The sequence below is a fragment of the Mus caroli genome, chromosome 3 (assembly GCF_900094665.2).
Source record: "Mus caroli chromosome 3, CAROLI_EIJ_v1.1, whole genome shotgun sequence".
Classification (NCBI taxonomy): Eukaryota; Metazoa; Chordata; class Mammalia; order Rodentia; family Muridae; genus Mus; species Mus caroli.
In genome coordinates this window covers 19,795,588-19,814,443 of record NC_034572.1, presented here as the reverse complement: position 1 = coordinate 19,814,443, position 18,856 = coordinate 19,795,588, and the positions used below count along the sequence as shown (strand labels likewise).

At 36.5% G+C, this 18,856-nt stretch overlaps 1 protein-coding gene across 2 annotated transcripts in view; it reads left to right on the top strand.

Moving 5' to 3' along the window:
• The window catches only part of Naaladl2 (N-acetylated alpha-linked acidic dipeptidase like 2), a 1,234,236-nt gene that overhangs the window by 641,082 nt on the left and 574,298 nt on the right, over positions 1–18,856 (top strand). For both annotated transcript variants that reach the window (XM_029474777.1, XM_021158905.2), the window contains exon 3: positions 16,589–16,862. In XM_029474777.1, the coding sequence (XP_029330637.1) occupies positions 16,589–16,862 (274 nt within the window). The remainder of the gene's footprint in view (positions 1–16,588; positions 16,863–18,856) is intronic.

Genomic DNA, 18,856 nt, shown 5'->3' with positions numbered 1-18,856 from the left:
GTCATAGCCAAGCTTGATAAAACTCCAAGATAAATGAGAAGAGCAGGAAATGACTTGAGTACATTATGGTACTCACTAAACCAGTGAGGCTAGAAAACTTCAGTTTAAACAAAACTCTAAATCGACACAAAAACAAATGAGTACTAAAATAACCTTTAAATGCCTTAATTCTCCAAATGTTGAAATAACTATTTTGCAACTTAGATGCCTTTAGAATTACTATTGTTATAAACACTGAGAAGGATTGATTTATCTACCAGTCTGACTGTCTTTCTACCTACCTACCTACCTACCTACCTACCTACCTACCTACCTACCTACCAACCTATCTATCTATCTATCTATCTATCTATCTATCTATCTATCTATCTATCTATCTATCTATCTATCAACAATTTCTATAATTATATTATCTGACTCATGTTTTATTAGGATTAACGTTCATGCTGTGAAACTTTTTTCAAAAGTAATTTAAAATATATTTGAAACAAAAATTTCAATTAGTTCTGAATATTCTTAACCAGTGGAGAAATCCCTACCCTGCATCTAGGGATTAGGACTTTGAAGTACAAAAATTCACTCCTGTAAAGCTCTTTGGTTTGTGGTGGAGGTATTGGCACACATTTTTATTTATTCTCCTGAAACTACTTAGAAAAATTCCACATAAGCAAGAGTGTCAGAAGTCTTTTTCAGGTTCTATGCACATGTTCCAATATCCCCTTGCATTACAAGGAATTGAATGAAGAAGAATTTGAAATTCTCTGGGTTTGCTGAAGAAATTCTTTAATATTCCTGGAGAAAATGAATAATGTCTCCCTCTCCCTCCCCCTCCCCCTTTCCCTCCCAACCCCCTCCCCGTCTCTCCCTCCCACTCCCTCTCCCTCCCTCCCCCCCTCTCTCTGTGCATGTCTGTCTGTCTTTCCTCCCCTCTCTTCCCACCTCTCCTCTCCTCCCCTCTCTCCTTCTTTCCAGTTCATTCCACACACACAATAAGGTGTATAAATGCCTCTGCAAGTCCGTTCATTGTGCTTACATCTATATTAATATATTCAATTGTTTTTAAGAAGCTCGAATTTGACTTCAAAAGGAAAAGGCAGTAATCCAAAAGTATATCAGTGTTTGTGTTTGATCAAGTGCTGATATTAGCAGAATCTTGACTATTCTCTTTAGATATCTGTCTCTATAATTTTAAGAAGCATGTTGTATATCAACATGCTTGCTATTTTAATTTCCTGTATTTAAAAAAACCTTAAATTATTTAGAGTGAAATATCCATCACTTGTATAGGGCATATGAGAAAATGTTTGCAGCATTTTGGATTAGAAACCTCTTTTGTGATGCATACAGAGTGGTGTTGAGGGGCGTCTATCACTCACCAACAGGGTTTCTTCAAATACAATGAGCAAGCTGCACAAGGGAAGGTGTCTTCTTTTCATCAGGGTAGCTAGCGGACATATTTAGTCATCTATGAGGTAACTCTCAGAGCTATTCTCCTTTGCATTTCATTTAAAAATAAATTTAATTTCCTCTCCTCTGAGAAGCTGAGCCGCCAGAACACATCAGTTTGTATCTGCTGTAGTTTGCTTGGTAACAAAGAAAACTGGGGAAAAAGACTCTATATGGGTTTTGTATCCATTAAGAAAGCAAATGAGAGGAGCTATTTCTAGTTGCATTCATAGAGAATCTACACACCAGGGAACTGTATATCTATACACTATGGGAAAACCACTTGAGTAACCAAGCTATAAGATAATGAAAGAATGAGCTACATTCTGATAATCTGTTACATATGAACACAAAAATGGTCTGTCAGGCTTCAGTTACATTATAATTGATTAATATAATAAAATCCACTCTCCTGAACATATCCAGTGAGATGCATTGAAGAAAACAGTTCATTATTCTGAATATAATGAAGCATATTATGACATGATATATTTTTAAAATGTATGAAATTCTCATAGAATAAATAAGGAATATTTTAAAATTGAGCTAGAAACTGGCTTCAACAAGATCTTAATACTAAAACCTACTTTTGATTTTTTTAACACAGTGAAGGAAACTAAAGGTAGGTGGTTGAAGGGAACTTTTGTAATCCATTTTACATGCCTGCTACTGTGTTTGAGATCATTATGTATAGATCAAACAATGGTCATGGTAACCACATTAATATTCTACCATAAAAACCAACAATATCTGTAGGGGATAATTATATGCTATTTTAAGGGATATTAAATGTCTAATAACCACCACCAAAATCTATGGTATTTAAGCCTATTTACACTCATCATATAAATATGCTTTTAAGCCTACTATGTGTAGACAAGTATAGCAAGAGCACACTCTAAAGCAGCAAAGAAAGCAGTCTGTGACTCAGAGAACACTAGAGAGTATTGAGTAGAAATTATCAATATCTAATTATTGCAATGGATATGCATGCAACTATTGTCTTCACTTTTCCAATAAAGTAAAGACGATCTCAAAGTCTCAAACAACTAAACAAATAAGGAGAACTTTAGGTATAGTCATCAAAAGCCCCACTTGTCTCCATCACTGCTCTGTATCTAAGCTTCATTTATTTGTATTGTATTCATGTATAAATGGTTTGATTTATGAAGTGTGTATATTTGCATTTGAGTGTGTTTAAATAAGTGTGAGGTGCATGGATACGCAAGTCTCAAAGTCAATGAGTATTCCACACATTTTGGTGTCTATTTAGAGACTGTATAGTTTTATAAAAATAGAACAAAGGGAAATCTGAAATGTTGAATGCCATCCTACCATGTCTAATCAGAACTATATAAAACTATGTCATCAGCATGAACCAACATGTTTACTTTGTGACTTTGACTACTTTTCAAAATATGTATCAGAATATTTGAGGAGACACTGTTTCCATGTTTAGAGGTTAAATTACTACATTAAGTAATCTGACAGTATTTTTTATCTAATAAGTGTATATCATTTATAGCTCTCATAAAAATCATTGAAACTTAGACACATTTTATTGAAAGCAGGCACTTGTCCTGTGATGCCTTTCAGGGCGAGCTTGAGAACCTTTTGAAGATACACTTTCAGAAAAGAAAGGTCTTCTGACTGTTATTTATAATGTGAGCTCATAAAGCTTTGGATTAATTGCATGTTTTGTACAAATGTCAGCTACTGATTTAGTTTTGATGGATCTATTTATGTCCTGTCTAACTTTTCAGTGAGTTAAGGTTCTATTTTTCATCAGTTTTCCTTAGCTGACCCCTGTGAAATGTAAAAGTCAGATGTCATCAGAAAACTAATTTTTTTTTCTTATAGAGTCTTCAAGAGATACAAAATGTATTCTCTTAAAGACGTATAGTAATAGTAAAGACAGTTAAAATAAACAAACAAGACTTGAACTAATCTTGTTCACTTTTATATAACTGATAATTATATAACTTTAATTATAATTACACTTTGCTATGAATATAACAGCAGAGTGTAGCTGGCGTGAGCATGGGGGCTAGGGAGTTGGTTCATGGTTGAGTACGTGGTAATCGTAGGAAAGAATGGAGTTCATTTCCAGAGTCCCAGAGACATCTGTAACTCCATGTCCAGGGTATCCAACTTTCTTCTGACCTCAGTGGGCACGTGCACACATACACCCCATAACACACTCACACACATACTTAAGTAAAATATTTAAGCAATGTAAAGAGTGAGTATGTGATTTTATTTGTAAGCATTCTACATTCTCACATTGAAGATAAGCTTAAAACAGTTAAAGAAAATCTGTAAATTAGTTTTAATTATTATACATAAATACAAGACTTGTTGTGGTGATTGTATGTAACATATTCCCTGTTAGCATGGTTGATTTACTCCGTACCTACGCAGTGTTTTAGAGATTGTGAACAGCTTTTCTTTTCATGAGATCATTTGGCACTCCCAGCCCACTGTGGAGTTCTTCTTCCTTAACTGAGGCCACTTGATTATCTATATGTAGTATAAACACCATGCCTTCTGAAATCAATCACTATATCAAGTTTTTATGAGAATCACTAATTCAACTTTGTTGAATATCAGTTTTCTCTCTCCGATATTTTGGTATGGTCACTTTTCAGCTTTGTGTGAATATTTACAAAGCATTTTAACTGTTGAGTATAGCTCATCAATAAATGAAGATACGTTGTTCAAACAATGATTTTTCTCCCACGTGTATGGGGCATCTTTAGAATGATGCCATTACTTTAGTCAGAAGTCTCCTTCACTTGTTTCCTTAACCACTGAAAATTTTCAGTGTACACCTCACTTTCCTATATCTGAAGCTTGTAGGTAAGGCACAGGAATACAAACATAAGCAGGGCCCTGCTGCCTACTGTCTGATGACCTGACAATTCACTGCTTCTCTAGAATTTTATATAATTTTTAGTCTTAAACAAAACATTATTTTTTACATGTGAGAGCTCATGAACCATGGTATCTGGGGCTGACAGAAGATAATTCACGGGTATCAGTGTTCTTCTAGAACATAAGTGCTGTGGTTAAACCAAAGTTTTCAGGGTTGGTGATCATTTCCTTTACACACATACCCCTACAACTCCATAATGTCCAGTCTTAAATTTCTCATTACCAGGATTTGTACACACCTGATAGAACAGCTATAGTGTAATACCTCTTGAACTCTCTGGGCTCAGGATTTCTTCAGGTGAAGTCCCCTAACCTCTGTATCAGAAATCACTTGAAGTGACTTCATTCTGTTGAACTGGCACACATAACAAACACCCTGACCACATTTGAACTCTGTTAGCTCACCTGGTTTGATCTTGTCATACAAAACAACAAACATCATTTCATTGAAAAGCACTTAACAATCTCTCAAGTTAAAGTGTGGCTCTTTTATAATTAAAATTATTATGGAAAGTGCAGAGAGTAAGTCTAGCCTGATAGGCAGGAGGTGTGCTAACAAATTTATTCCTGGAGGAGACTGCAGAACTAGTGAAATTTCTATAAATTGAATGATTGCTTTTCTATTAGTCCTATGGCATGGCAGCATTTCATAGGTTCTTAATGGATGAATAATTTGAGTGGCAATTTGTAACCATTCTTCCCTAAGATAACATTAAATACATTTCCAAGGCTGCCAATAATCTGTCACAAATGTACTGCCAGTTTCTTACTTGATTTGTATAATTATTCTTTTGACTCTTAATATGACAAGAAATCATGTGAATCTAGTCATGACAAAAAGAACAGAAAAAGATGACCAATTTTAGATGTTACATATCTTGATTCAACATTCTCTCGTCTTGGCAAAAAGTATCTCTACTGTTTATAAGAAAAGAAAAATTGGTTTTGGTCTTTTTTTTCCCATGTAATTGTTATTTCCATTATAGTTTCAGAAATTAATTTTATTAATTTAGACTTAATGATGCTTTTAATTTTATGATATGTATATCACTTAATGACAGCTACAGAAAATTGCAAAAAATGTGGAAATAATGATAATTCTTTACTAGTGGTACCATTATAAAGTTGGGAGTAGGGTTACTGAGAACCCAACTAAGTGCAAATATTTTGATATTATAATGGAAGAATGTTTATTAATGCCACTTACGTGCATATGAACTCCCAGAGGCTTTGGCAACACACACAAGATCAGGCCAGACAGAATCTCAGAAAGGAGAAGGGAAGTGGGCACAAAGCCTCAGCCATGATGAAGATTCTATTAGCAATTTATACTCTCTGAGAGAGAAAAAGGCAGTACCCTTCATGAAATGTTACTGGGTATACCAACCATAATCTAGGATAGGCATCATGATCAAAAATAGCTGACTAACACAAAACAGACTTTGCGTTCTGTTGTGTATGTTTGTTTTTGTTGATAATATGATTTAATTTTTTTCCTTTCTCATTTTGATTTTTTGTTGTTCTTTTATTAATATAAGAAAAAAGGTAAAGTTAGGTAGATAGGCAGATGAGGAGAGAGACAATCTTGGAGGCCTCAGAGAAGATGAAAGAATATGACCAAAATATATGAAAATTCAGTAACAGGACAAGAATTAATTGCTGCACTATCAGGTATGGAAGTCTACAGTAAAGCATAAAACCTGTCATAGTCAAAGAAAGCAGTATTACAGTTTAGGACGTCAAAGCAAATTACAAACCTAAAACCATCAAAACAGCATAAAATCAACATAATAACTGACACATGGACCACTGAATTCAGACAAAGCACTCTATGTGATTTCAATGTGTCTTAATCACAGCATGACATGCTTTCTGGTCTGGCACTGGGTAGTGTACAAATGGTCTATGCTTGTTCAATCATTGGGCAGACTTTTCTCTATATATTTGACATTCAAATGTAAAAATTATGTTTCTTCACTGATCTACTTCTTTTTGTTCTTGCTTGCTCTATACCTGTGTGGAAAGAACTTTCAATTTTAACTCTTCATTTGCATTTATTGTGTCTTCAATTTTGTTTGTATAACATATAAGTTTAGAAACCTGCACTCACACAGGAAACTGGTCAGCTTTCTTTTCATCCTTTGCCATTTCAGCTACATATTAGCTGATGTACATTAGATACATATTAGTTACATTTTTAGAAGATATCATTAACTTTAGGATTAAAATGCACTTTCAAAAACCATTCCAGAGAACATTAGATACATATTAACTACATTTTTAGACGACATGGTTAAGTTTAAGATTAAAATGCACTTTCAAAAACCAATCCAGAGAACATCTAAGACAATCAATTACCCAACACAGCAAAATTGAAGAAATTAAAACAGTTCACATATCCAGATACACTGTGCAAAACAGTAACCTTTGCATGTCTGTGAAGTTCCTACATCTGATTCTACTCATTCCTGGAATAAGTTACATTTCATATGTGTTTGAATTAGGGGCACTGTCCGCCTACATTTGCACACACAGAGACACATATATACATATACAGATATATACATATATACAGATGCTCACGCACACACACACACAACCAAACATTTATACACACACACACAAACACATGAAAAATGAGATTGTATAACCAAAGATCTCAATATTTGCACCTGTATATTTATTGATGTATTATTCATAATAAATAGGAAATGGAATCAGCATAGGTTTATATTAATAGATGAATTAAAAAGGACAAATATGCATACAAATATTTATAGTTATTTGAGAAGTCTGTTATTTAATCAAAGCTGCCTCTGTGTTTGTGTACCTTCTAGACTGTGTCATTGCATCAGAAAAAGCAGATGAAAGTGAAGACTACAATGTCTGAAGCATAGATTAATTTTTCCATTTTAAAATATGCCTTTAGGTTTGCTTTAAATAATTTAATATGAAAAATGACATGTGGTATGATATGCCTGATGTGTGGGAGAGGGGCAAGGAATTCAGAATGCAGACATTATTACTGTTCTTGCAAAGGTTAATAGAGCCCTGCACAACTCATTGTTCACAATGGCTTTGTGTTATATATTCACATTTCTTCTTTCTAAAATATATTTTAGATGCAAAATATATTTTGTGACATTATGTTTCCCATTTGCATTCCATATATGTATTTCCTAGTAACTAGCTATCAAGTTACCTTGTGTACAGTATATATAAGCATGGTACAGTGAAAGTTGGACCATTTGTAGTTTTTCAAACATATGGAGTAATTAGTGTTTTGACAATGCATCTTATTTCAATGTATTGTGTTTTATCAAATCAAGTGTGTTTTGCTATCTTTTAGAATTTATATTCTTGTTTGTTGAGAATATAAATTGATACAAGTATTGGTTACATATCAAGCTTGTCCATCAACATGTGGTCTAGTACTTGCAAAGAAATAGCTTTCTGCAATGTGCTCCATGAAGACTGGGGGATTAAGATCCCTCACACATAATCCATATCTGCACTAACTTTTTATCTAATATATAATCTGTTATAGTTTTGCTTGTTCACAGCATTCTACATCTGTAAAAATTGATGTATTGTGACCTTGAAGTGGTGTATTAATTTTCCTATGTTATTTTACATGAGGGGTCTTCTAGAAGATGGCATACCATTTAACTTAGTTTCCATACTGATAACAAACCCTAGGACCAGGTGCACTTCCCTTCTACTCAACACTCAAAAGTTCTAAGATCTGACTCTTTTTCCCAGGCATTTGTGTTCTGTACTTTATATTTCAAAGCAGTAGCTTTCGTTATTCAGGAGCTCCTCTAGCACCATGCCTACCAGTGAGAGTACAAGCATGTGCTCCCGTAGTCCACATATAATGTGTTGCAAAACAAACATTTTACTGTTTGAATTATCTCTCTTGCCCAACCTTTGTCTTCTTAATATACAGATAATAACTGCCACAGACTACATGTGAGCATTTGTTCTTCTATGTACTCATGATATTATAAGTGGGTGATAGTAAATATGCTGGGTGTTTTGTTCCGCTTTTGTTTGGTTTTCCCTGTACAATGCGTGACTAGCACTCCTGAGATATTTTCTTCACCCACTCACTTAGACTACACTCTTGGCAGTCACCCTGGAACTACGAATACTGCATGCATCACTTCCTCCAGTTCTGACATCAGTGTTGCTCTGTGGCTCATCCAGGAGCAGGTGTTTAACATTGATATAAACAGTTTTGTCTAACAAAGCCAAAAATCCTCCCGTATCAAGTCTCTGTTGGCCAATGGAACATTAACGCCACAGTTAATTCCAAATTCAAGTCTCAGCCATGACAGTTCATTATGCTACCTGCCAGAACTGCTGGCCCATGGAAACCCTTATTTTAAAAATTAAGGCAGAGTAAAACTTTCTCAAATAAATGCCTTGTGGTTTGGAGTAACAGACTTCCATTTTTTGCAGGTTTTTCAATTACTAAATTGAGATTGCATAGTAGTTAATTCCTTAATAAGATTTCAGGTTTAATATAGAAACCTGCTTAATTATAACAGAAGTACTCACAATATCTTGCAAACCATTTACTGCTATGATAGAAAGCTTTAAAAAATGTAGAGAGTTGAAAATAAATGTAGCCATGTTCATGTGTCTATGGAAATTTAGATCATAAACAGAATCCCTCAATCAATCCATTCACACCAATAAGACATTGACTGTTATTTAAGTGAAAATTTTATGTATTTATATGATTTTAAAACAAATTGATTTTAAGTTTACTTGGTTTCAAAAGACTTATTTAAGTGAAATTTTAAACAACACAGCTATAAATCAAAAATCTGTAGTATAGATGTGGTATACTCTATTGGCTTTTATTTAATCCTTTATTTTAAACATCTTCCCTCCTTCCAAAGTCCACGTTAACTTACACACCCTCCCCAAATTTAGGATATCTTTTTAAGTTATTGTTACATGCACACACACACACACACACACACACACACACACACACACACACACACATGCACCAAGGTATATGCAACCTACTGAATCAATTTATTATTTTTTATATGTACACACATCAACATCTGAGTTTGGACTTCAGTTTAGACGTCCTGTGTAGCAAATTATTTCTGAAGAAAATTGATCCTCTTTCTCAGCTCGCATTGACCATTGACAATGTGAGATGTGGAATTACCCCTGCCCACATTGGCATTTCAAGTAGTGTTAGCATTATGCTGGTCTTATTCAGGCAACAATATTCCCGAATGTAAATATATGCAGCTTTTCTTTTCTTTTTTCTTTTTTTAATATTTTTTATTATGTATTTTCCTCAATTACATTTCCAATGCTATCCCAAAAGACCCCTATTCCCTCCCCCCCCTCCACTTCCCTACCCACCCATTCCCATTTTTTTGGCCCTGGCGTTCCCCTGTACTGGGGCATATAAAGTTTCTGTGTCCAGTGGGCCTCTCTTTCCAGTGATGGCCGACTAGGCCATCTTTTGATACATATGCAGCTAGAGTCAAGAGCTACGGGGTACTGGTTAGTTCATAATGTTGTTGCACCTACAGGGTTTCAGATCTCTTTAGCTCCTTGGATACTTTCTCTAGCTCCTCCATTGGGGGTCCTGTGATCTATCCAATAGCTGACTGTGAGCAGAAGAATCAATCTCACAGCCAGCATCCTGGCAAACTGGTTCAGACATTCCTTCCATCCCTACTTTTATGACTTTCCTTGACCCTTAGGTATACTGGTTGTGTTATACTTGTATAGATTAGGTTGGTCACTCCACAACCACTGATTATATTATATGCATTTTGACCAGTTGTGGGTCTTTTTAATGGTCTTCATCTGTTGCAAAAAGAAGTTTCTTTGAAGAAGGGTGAGAGTTACACTTACCTGAGACGAAGATGGCAAGTATTCAGAATACAGTTTGTAATTATAAGGGCAGAAACAGATTCTCCTCAACGGCCTATGAGTCTCTGGCAACAACTACTGGGATAAGTTACAGTTACCTTCCTTGCAAGTGAGTTACAGGTGACTCACTTACAGGTTCTACCCCAAGTAACCAGGCATGGGTTCCTCCTATTGAGAGAGCTGTTGTTTATCGCCAAGATAAAGGTAAAAAACCCTGCATCATTGGAAATATGTTGATTGTCCAATTTCTGCAGTGTATTGCAGTAGCTCATAGCTCTTGTGATAGAGTAGGAATGCCTATGATTCCTATTCTGTGACAGTTTTCAAAGCATCTATTGGTATTATGAGGCTGAGACTCACTCCTCAGAATGGAGAATTTTAGGCCACTAAAAGGTATTATACTGATGAAAGTAATCCAGAACTCATAATACAAAGAATGCATATTTCCTCCCTCTCCCTCTCCTTCTCCCCCTCCCCCTCCTCCTCCCCCTTCTCCTCCCCCTACCTCTCCCTCTCCCTCCTCATTCTCCTTCTCTGTCTCCATCTCCATCTCCCTCTCCCTCCCCCTATGAGGATCCTAGCTCCAAATCTCTATGTGTGAAAATGTAACTAGTAGTAGCCACAGAAACAGGAGTGTAAAAAAGGAGCATTGTATGTGTGTTGCATTGGGAGATTGTAGAGAGGAGGATAGTATGACAGAGACACTATAAAAGGAGAGTGGGAAAATCTGGATGGTGCTTCATTTGGACAGAGGATAGTAAAGAAAATTCTGAGGGAGAGGGCAGTAAGAAAGAACACCAAGGGTAGTTGCAAAAGATATGGGAAAACATATTGTTCTTTGTATTTTAAAATGTACATATAAATATATGTATGTTACATATGTAAATAATTTAAATGACATTGTGTGTATGAGCTGAAATAGTACCCAATACCAAGCATAAGAAGACCCATTTCACGTTGTTGTTCAGAGGAGTATAAGAATGCCCCCCCCCAAATATAGGCTATTGCCATATCTCTAAATGGCCTCAAACAACTTGAAGTAAGACCCTATTGCTAAAAATACCACACTCTTCAGCCATGATCCTTGGAGAAATAAAGCTAAACAAAATTTGGAGGGAATTTAAAGTACAACAAGTGAAAGAATAACTTTTAAAAAAAATTATTACATTTATTTACATTCCAGCCCTTGCATCCCCCCTGAAGCCCTGGTCCCACATTTCCTCATTCCATTCCTCCTCCCTCTTGCCCACTAGAGATTGCCCTTCACCAAGCATCCTCCTTCCCTGGGGTCTCAAATCTCTCAAGGATTAGGCCCATCTTCTCCCACTGAGGCCAGACCAGGCAGTCCTGTGGTATATATGTGCCAGGGAACTTGTAGGCCTAATTATGCTGCCTGGTTGGTGGTTCAATCTCTGTGAGCTCCCTGTGGTCCAGATTAGTTGAGATGGCTGGTCTTCCTATGGAGTCACCTTCCCCTTCAGCTTCTTTAATCCTTTCCCTAATTCAGCCATAGGGGCCCACAACTTCAGTCCAATGGTTGGGTGTAAGTATCAGCTTTTGTCTGAGTCAGCTGCTGGGAGGGTCTCACCAAGGAAAGTTTTGCCAGGATCCTGTTTCTAAATACATCATGGCATCAGCAATAGTATCAGTCCTTGGTGTTCAAGCCACATGGGATGAATCTCAAGTTGGGACAGTCACTGGCCCACCTTTCCTTCATTCTCTATTTTTGTCTCTGGATGTTCTGTTAGACAGAAACAATTCTGGGTTAGAAATTTTAACCCCATCCTCCCACTTGAGACCCCGACTATCTACTTGAGGTAGATTCTTTGAGTTCCCTCTCCCCATTGTTGGGCATTTTGGCTATAGTCTCCCTGATTCAGTCCTGAGAGTCTCTCACCTCCCAGGTCTCTGGTACTCTCTACAGAGTGCCTTCACTTCCCCTCAGGCTGCTATTTCCTTTCTCCTGGCCATCTGGGCGTCTCTCATGTCCCTTTGTCCATACCTGATCCTCTTCTCCTCTTCTCTTCCCACTCTGCTGTCCCACCCAGGTCCTTCCTTGTACTTCCTGTGACTATATTGTTTCCCTTTCTAAGTGGAATTGAAGCATCCATACTTGGGACTTCCTGCTTGTTAAGCTTCTTATAGTCTGTGAGTTATATCCTAGGTATTCTGTACTTTTTGGATTGTATCCACTTGTCAGTAAGTACATACCATTCATGTCATTTTGGGTTTGGGTTTAGTTGTTCAGGATGGTATTTTTCTAGGTTGCATCCATTTGCCTCCAAAATTCATGATTCATGATTCTAGTTTTTAATAGTTGAATAGTATTCCATTGTGTAAGTGAAACACATTTTCTGTATTCATTCTTTATTTAAGGGGTATCTAGGTTGTCTAGCAAATCACTGGCTATTACAAATAGGACTAACATGAACATAGAAGAGCAGGTGTCCCTGGGGTATGGTGGAGCATCTTTTGGGTATATGCCCAGGAGTGGTATAGCTATATATTAGATAGAACTAATTCCAATTTTCTGAGGAACCACTAAACTGATTTCCAGCGTGACTGTTCTATTTTGCAATCCCACCAGCACTGGAAGAGTTTTCCTCAATCTCCACATTTTTCCAGCATGTGCTGTCACTTGAATTTTTGATGTTAGCCATTCTGATGGGCATAAGGTGGACTCTCACTGTCCAACAAGAAAACCAAACATGAAAAGCTTTGCTGCTTAGAATGTTATTCATTACTTGTGAAAAAAATGACTTTCTCTCTCTCTCTCTCTCTCTCTCTCTCTCTCTCTCTCTCTCTCTCTCTCTCTCTCTCTGTGTGTGTGTGTGTTTGTGTGTGTGTAAGTGTGTATGAGTGTGTGTGTGTCATAGCCATGGTGCATGAATAGAGGTAATATAACAACTTATAAGATTTTGTTCTTTCTTTCTACTACATGGGTTCAGAATTCCAACTTAATTCATTAATTGTAGTGGCAAGTTGAAAGATCTCATTGACCCCAATGGGTTGGTGTTTTGAAACTGATATTTTAAAAAATACAAATATGTTTCATATGCATGCATATTCATGTGAATGCATGTTACAATGAGTTTCTTACAAAAGACTGTTATGTTGAACTGACAAATCAGTGAAGGGAAGTAAGGCAGGTGCTGTGCAAGTGATGAGCCACAGCCTCAAACTCTGAGGATTGGTAGCAAGTGGGACAGAGTGATGAAAGGCCTATGGTTCAAAGAGGAACCAAAAAAGAAAAAGCACACAGTATTACAGGTATTGATCAAGTGGGTCATAGTTCTTCCATAATAAGACATCAATTACAGACCATTTTTAGTTTAAAGATAATATTCTTCAAATATTCTCATTTTATTTGATCTCTCTCAGAGAAGAAATCAAAAGAAAATACTTTCTATCTATAAGGTTTGTATAATATCTTGACAAAATTAAACAAAAAATATTCCTGAGAGGAATATGAACATTACATTTCTTTTGAAATTAGATGTTAAAATCAGAAACAGGAGGATGATAAGATAAATTACAAAATATCTCCAAGTTCTAATATATCCTGTTAATAATGCATTTTTGATATATGAGAAAAATTCTTTTAGTGTACCCTCATTTTTAATAGATCATATGATTGTTTTGATGAACCTATCAAAATGTAGGATAATAAAAAAAATTAAAAACAAAAACAAAAACAGAGTGTGGGTTAAAGTTCAATACTCTTTCAAAGAACATCTCTCAGCAACAGGACAACAGAAAGAACTTTTCAAACCATTTATAAAAACAACTAGAATTGCTTTTAATTATTTCATCAATTATTTTCTGAAGGTTACCTCTAAACAATAATTAAAAACTAAATTAAGAAATTTAGAATGGTAAGAAATGAGGAGATACAATATCCATTGCTCATGACATAATTTTTAGCATTAAACAGAAAATGAAGGACTATTGAGTTACTGACCTCTTGGAGGAATTGGGTGGTGGAAAAATTGATTAGCATTAACCGTTGAGAGCAGGTTTAAGATGAGTAGTTTAATTTTATGCACCTTCTTAGTCACCAGTAATTTGTCACTTGTCATATTCCATTCAAATGTCTATGGAAAAATATTTTAAATTGGCCAACTTGTGAACAATAGAAATTTATTTTCAGAGATTTAGAGCTGAGAAGTCTAAGATTCAGGCATCTACAATCTTTGAGATGGACCTGTCTCTTCACAGAAGCCTTTTTTCTAGCTCTGTCTTATACACTTTTAAAACATCTAATCTACCCTCTGCCCACTATTATGGGGGCATTAAGTGCATTAATGAGTAATTTTTACCTGCGATCTAACTACTCTCTACTAAATTCCCACCTCATCATTTGGGGATTTAGTGTTTCAGAGTACCAATTTGAGGGGACTGAGTTGTACAATCAAAACTGAGAAATAATATTAAGCACTAATGTCATTATTCATGAAGATGATATAGCCTCCATAACCTTTAGTTTCCATAGATTGCATTCACAACCTTGGCATTGTAATTAAAGTCTTATTCCAACACTTACGAACTTTTATCTTCCCTATGATTCAACATGTGACAGAAGTAATTCAAAAGAGATGTAACCTTGGTTCACAATTTCAAAGGACCTAGTCTGTCATGTTAGGGAGGCATGGTAACACTAGAGGCTCATTCCATGATGAAGAACTTGAAGTGTAATTTTCATATCTCTTGGTCAGTAGAGAAGTGGAAAGCTATTCTGTAACTATGTAGGATGATCCCTCAAGGGCCATCATAAATGGTTTACATAATCCATCGTGGCACCAAGCTCCTGAGGTTCCTTAGTCTCCTATATCTCTAAGAAACAAGTACTCATACATGTGAGCCTGTCAGAGGCATCTTAGACTAAAGCTTTATCATGCATTTATGAAGAAGGAAAGTATAAGGTCAAGACATTCTTGTAGAGGAAGAAGCAGGGCACCCTGTATGTTATGCCATGATATGCTATGTTGTAATAATAAACAGGACACCACAGTGGAATTGGATCCAGGAGACAAGTACAACTATTCTAGTGGCTCCTACAGTTCCAGCACTCAGGAGCCTGAGACAGATAATGTCTGGGAGGAGGCTGGCTAGTGTCCTTAGCCATAATCAGAGAGCTAACAGTTCAGCAAGAGATCCTGATAAAAGTCAGACAGCTCTCATTGAATGGAATAGACATTAACTAAGGCAGACATCTCACAGCCTTGTCTGACCTCCACACATGCATGCTAGCAATGCAAGCACCCATGCATGCATGCACACACACACACACACACACCTGTACATTCATGCATACCCTTGTACAGACATGCACACATGCATTCACATATATACACAGCACTCACACATAGAAGTGAACACATGGGAAACAGCTTCATTGCTCTATCTTCTCCTGCTGGGCAGCTTTCAAGCTATGCCAAGAGACCAACCTACAGTTTCTAGTGTAGGCTTCTTGCTCATTTTTGAAGTTGTTTAATAAAAAAAGAAAATACATGTATATGGAAAAAGGCAATGCCACATAAAAGAAAAATGCTAAACACTTTGGAAAATGATACAAGTCACAAGAGGTACACATTTACAGTTCAGTCACAAATGAAAAAAATAGATGAAATTACTTGTTTAAATTCACATGTCTGTTCTGTGAATAGATTATTTGCCATTTTATCAATACTCCAAGATTTCTAGCAAAACTAGACATGGAGATTGTTGGAAAGAAACAAAAATAATAAATAAAGTGTTGAAAATACAACACAAATGTTATTTGATTTGGCAGTTTATGCTTATATGTCTGTTTAATATAGTGATTTCTTCAATATAATTTTTCTAATAGCCTCATGTAGTATTGCATGAAAACCATATTGAGCAATCTCTGCTATTTTAAGTAAGCAAATATTGATATATTCAATACTTTTATGTGAGATCTTATTAAACACAATGCAACCTATTTCAATAAACAGGATAGTTAGTTTGGAACCGATTGTATATGGATTTTGATAATGTTGATATAAAACTCAGAAGTCATAAAAGCCATGGCTGCCATTGCTCTTCATAGATCTACTTGAAAACATAAATTCATCCTGCTTTGATTTAGTATGACTCCCCTTCCTATACCTCAGCTCCATCACTCCATAAATCTCTTAAGGTCAGATCTTTTCACATTTATCCTTCCATATCCCACAAAGACTATTAATAAAAGCTCACGTATGAGTAGTCATATCTCCAAATTGTGAAGACTTCCTCTCGGTTTTTAAAAATATGCTTTTATATTTTTCAGAAATTGGCTACAACTCTATGACAGCAAGGATGACATGGAAATTGCAAAGAAGATTAAGAGTCACTGGATTGCATTGGGCTTGGAAGATACACAGTTTATAAACTATTCTGTGCTGCTGGATTTTCCCGGGTCCTCTCCAGGCACCATCACTCTGAGCAGCACTGGCCAGTGCTTTTATCCTGATGGCCAACCTTGCAGGGAAGAAGCCAGAGGAGGCCACAGCCAAGATCTGTTCTTCTCATATGCAGCCTATTCTGCCAAAGGAACTCTCCAGGTAATTTGACCATTTGTCCCTGTCATTTCCAGTGAAATGGAATTAAAAAACAACAGCTTTCATCTAAATTGAGCTAACTGGCAAGATGCAGCATACAAAAGTAGCCATTGAATATATTCCGTGTAGCAATGCCAGGAAGCCGGGAAGAAGGAAGGGAAGTGGCAGGATCTTTGCTCATCAAGTTTTGAAAGTGAAAACATGTTAGAAGAATTTAATTCAAAGGTGTTGAAGGTGCAACTGAGTTATTCACATTTTCCTCAGCCCATATCTTTCAAGAGAAACTCATTTATGGATTTGAAGAGGCAAATTTGAATATGATGATATGGAAGGAAAGAATAGAAATGGCAAGGAGTACACTTTGAGGTTGTTTATGCACATAAGAAATGAAGGAGAAAATTGATGTGATTGTTCGCACACTTAGGATTTGAAATGCAGCTTGCCTGTAGTCATGATGGGAAATGAGTGAAGGGGAACCAGGTGTGGATTCTTCCTCAGTCTTTCATAGGTAGCTAGATTTGGTAGTGATTTCAGCTTCCGGGTTAGAGAAGAGTGTCTAGAGCCATGTAATGAGTTAAAGTTCATTTTCCAGTAATCCACTGTTTTCTGCCTCTTCAATGATGCTGAGCTTCTTAGCTTTATGAGAAGCATCACTTGGGGACCACAGTGAGAATTAAAATGACTAATTTATGTGAATCCTGTGGAACAGTGTATGACCCAGAGTGCAACCAACATACAAGTTATATATCATGGCATATTTTATTTTATATAGCAGTAGTTCTGCCTCAATTTAAAGTATAATTTTTATTGGATATTTTCTTTATTTACATTTCAAAGGTTATCTCCTTTTCCAGTTTCCCTCCCTCCTAGAAACACCCTATCATATCCTCCCTCCCCTGCTTCTATGAGGGTGTTTCTCCACACACCCAGCCACCCACTCCCACCTCCCCACCCTTGATTCCCCTACACTGGGGAATCTATCTAGCCTTCATAGGACCAAGGTCCTCTCCACCCATTGATGCATGACAAGGCCATCCTCTGCTACTTATGCAGCTGGAGTCATGTGTACTCCTTTGTTGATGGCTTAGTCCCTGGGAGTTCTGGGGGGAGGGGGGTGGTTCTGGTTAGTTGTTATTGTTGTTCTCTGGATGGCCTTTCTTTCAGCCTCTGCTCTACGTTTAATCTCCATATTTCCTCCTATGAGTATTTTGTTTTCTTTCTAAGAAGGACCGAAGCACCCACTCTTTTATCTTTCTTCTTCTTGAGCTTCCTGTGGTCTGTGAGTTGTATATTGGTTATTTGGAGCTTTTGGGATAGTATCCACTTATCAGTGAGGACATACCATGTGCACTGTTTTGCAATCTGGTTACCTCACTCAGAATGATATTTTCTAGTTCTATACATGTGCCTAAGAATTTCATGAACTCATCATTTTTAATAGCTAAAAGTAGTACTCCATTGTGAAAATGTAACACATTTTTGTATCCATTCCTCTGTTGAAGGACAGGTTTTTTGTTTTTTGTTTTTTTTGTTTTTTCCATCTCCTGGCTATTATAAATAAGGCTGATATGAGCATAGTGGAGCATGTGTCCACATTACATGTTGGAGCATCTTCTGGGTATATGCCCAGGAGTGATATAGCTGGGTACTAAGGTAATGCTATGTCCAATTTTCTGAGGAACCACCAAACTGATTTCCAGAGTGGTTGTACCAGCTTGCATTGCAGAAATGGGGGAGTGTTCCTCTTTCTCCACAACATTGTCAGCATCTGCTGTCACCTGAGTTTTTATTTTAGCCATTCTGATTGGTGTGAGTAGGGATCTCAGGGTTGTTTTGATTTGAATTTTCCTAATGACTAAGGATGTTGAACATTTCTTTAGGTGCTTCTCTGACATTTGATATTCCTTAGTTGAAAATTCATTGTTTAGCTCTGTACCCCATTTTTAATACGGTTATTTGGTTCTCTGGAGTCTAACTTCTTGAGTTCTATATATTGG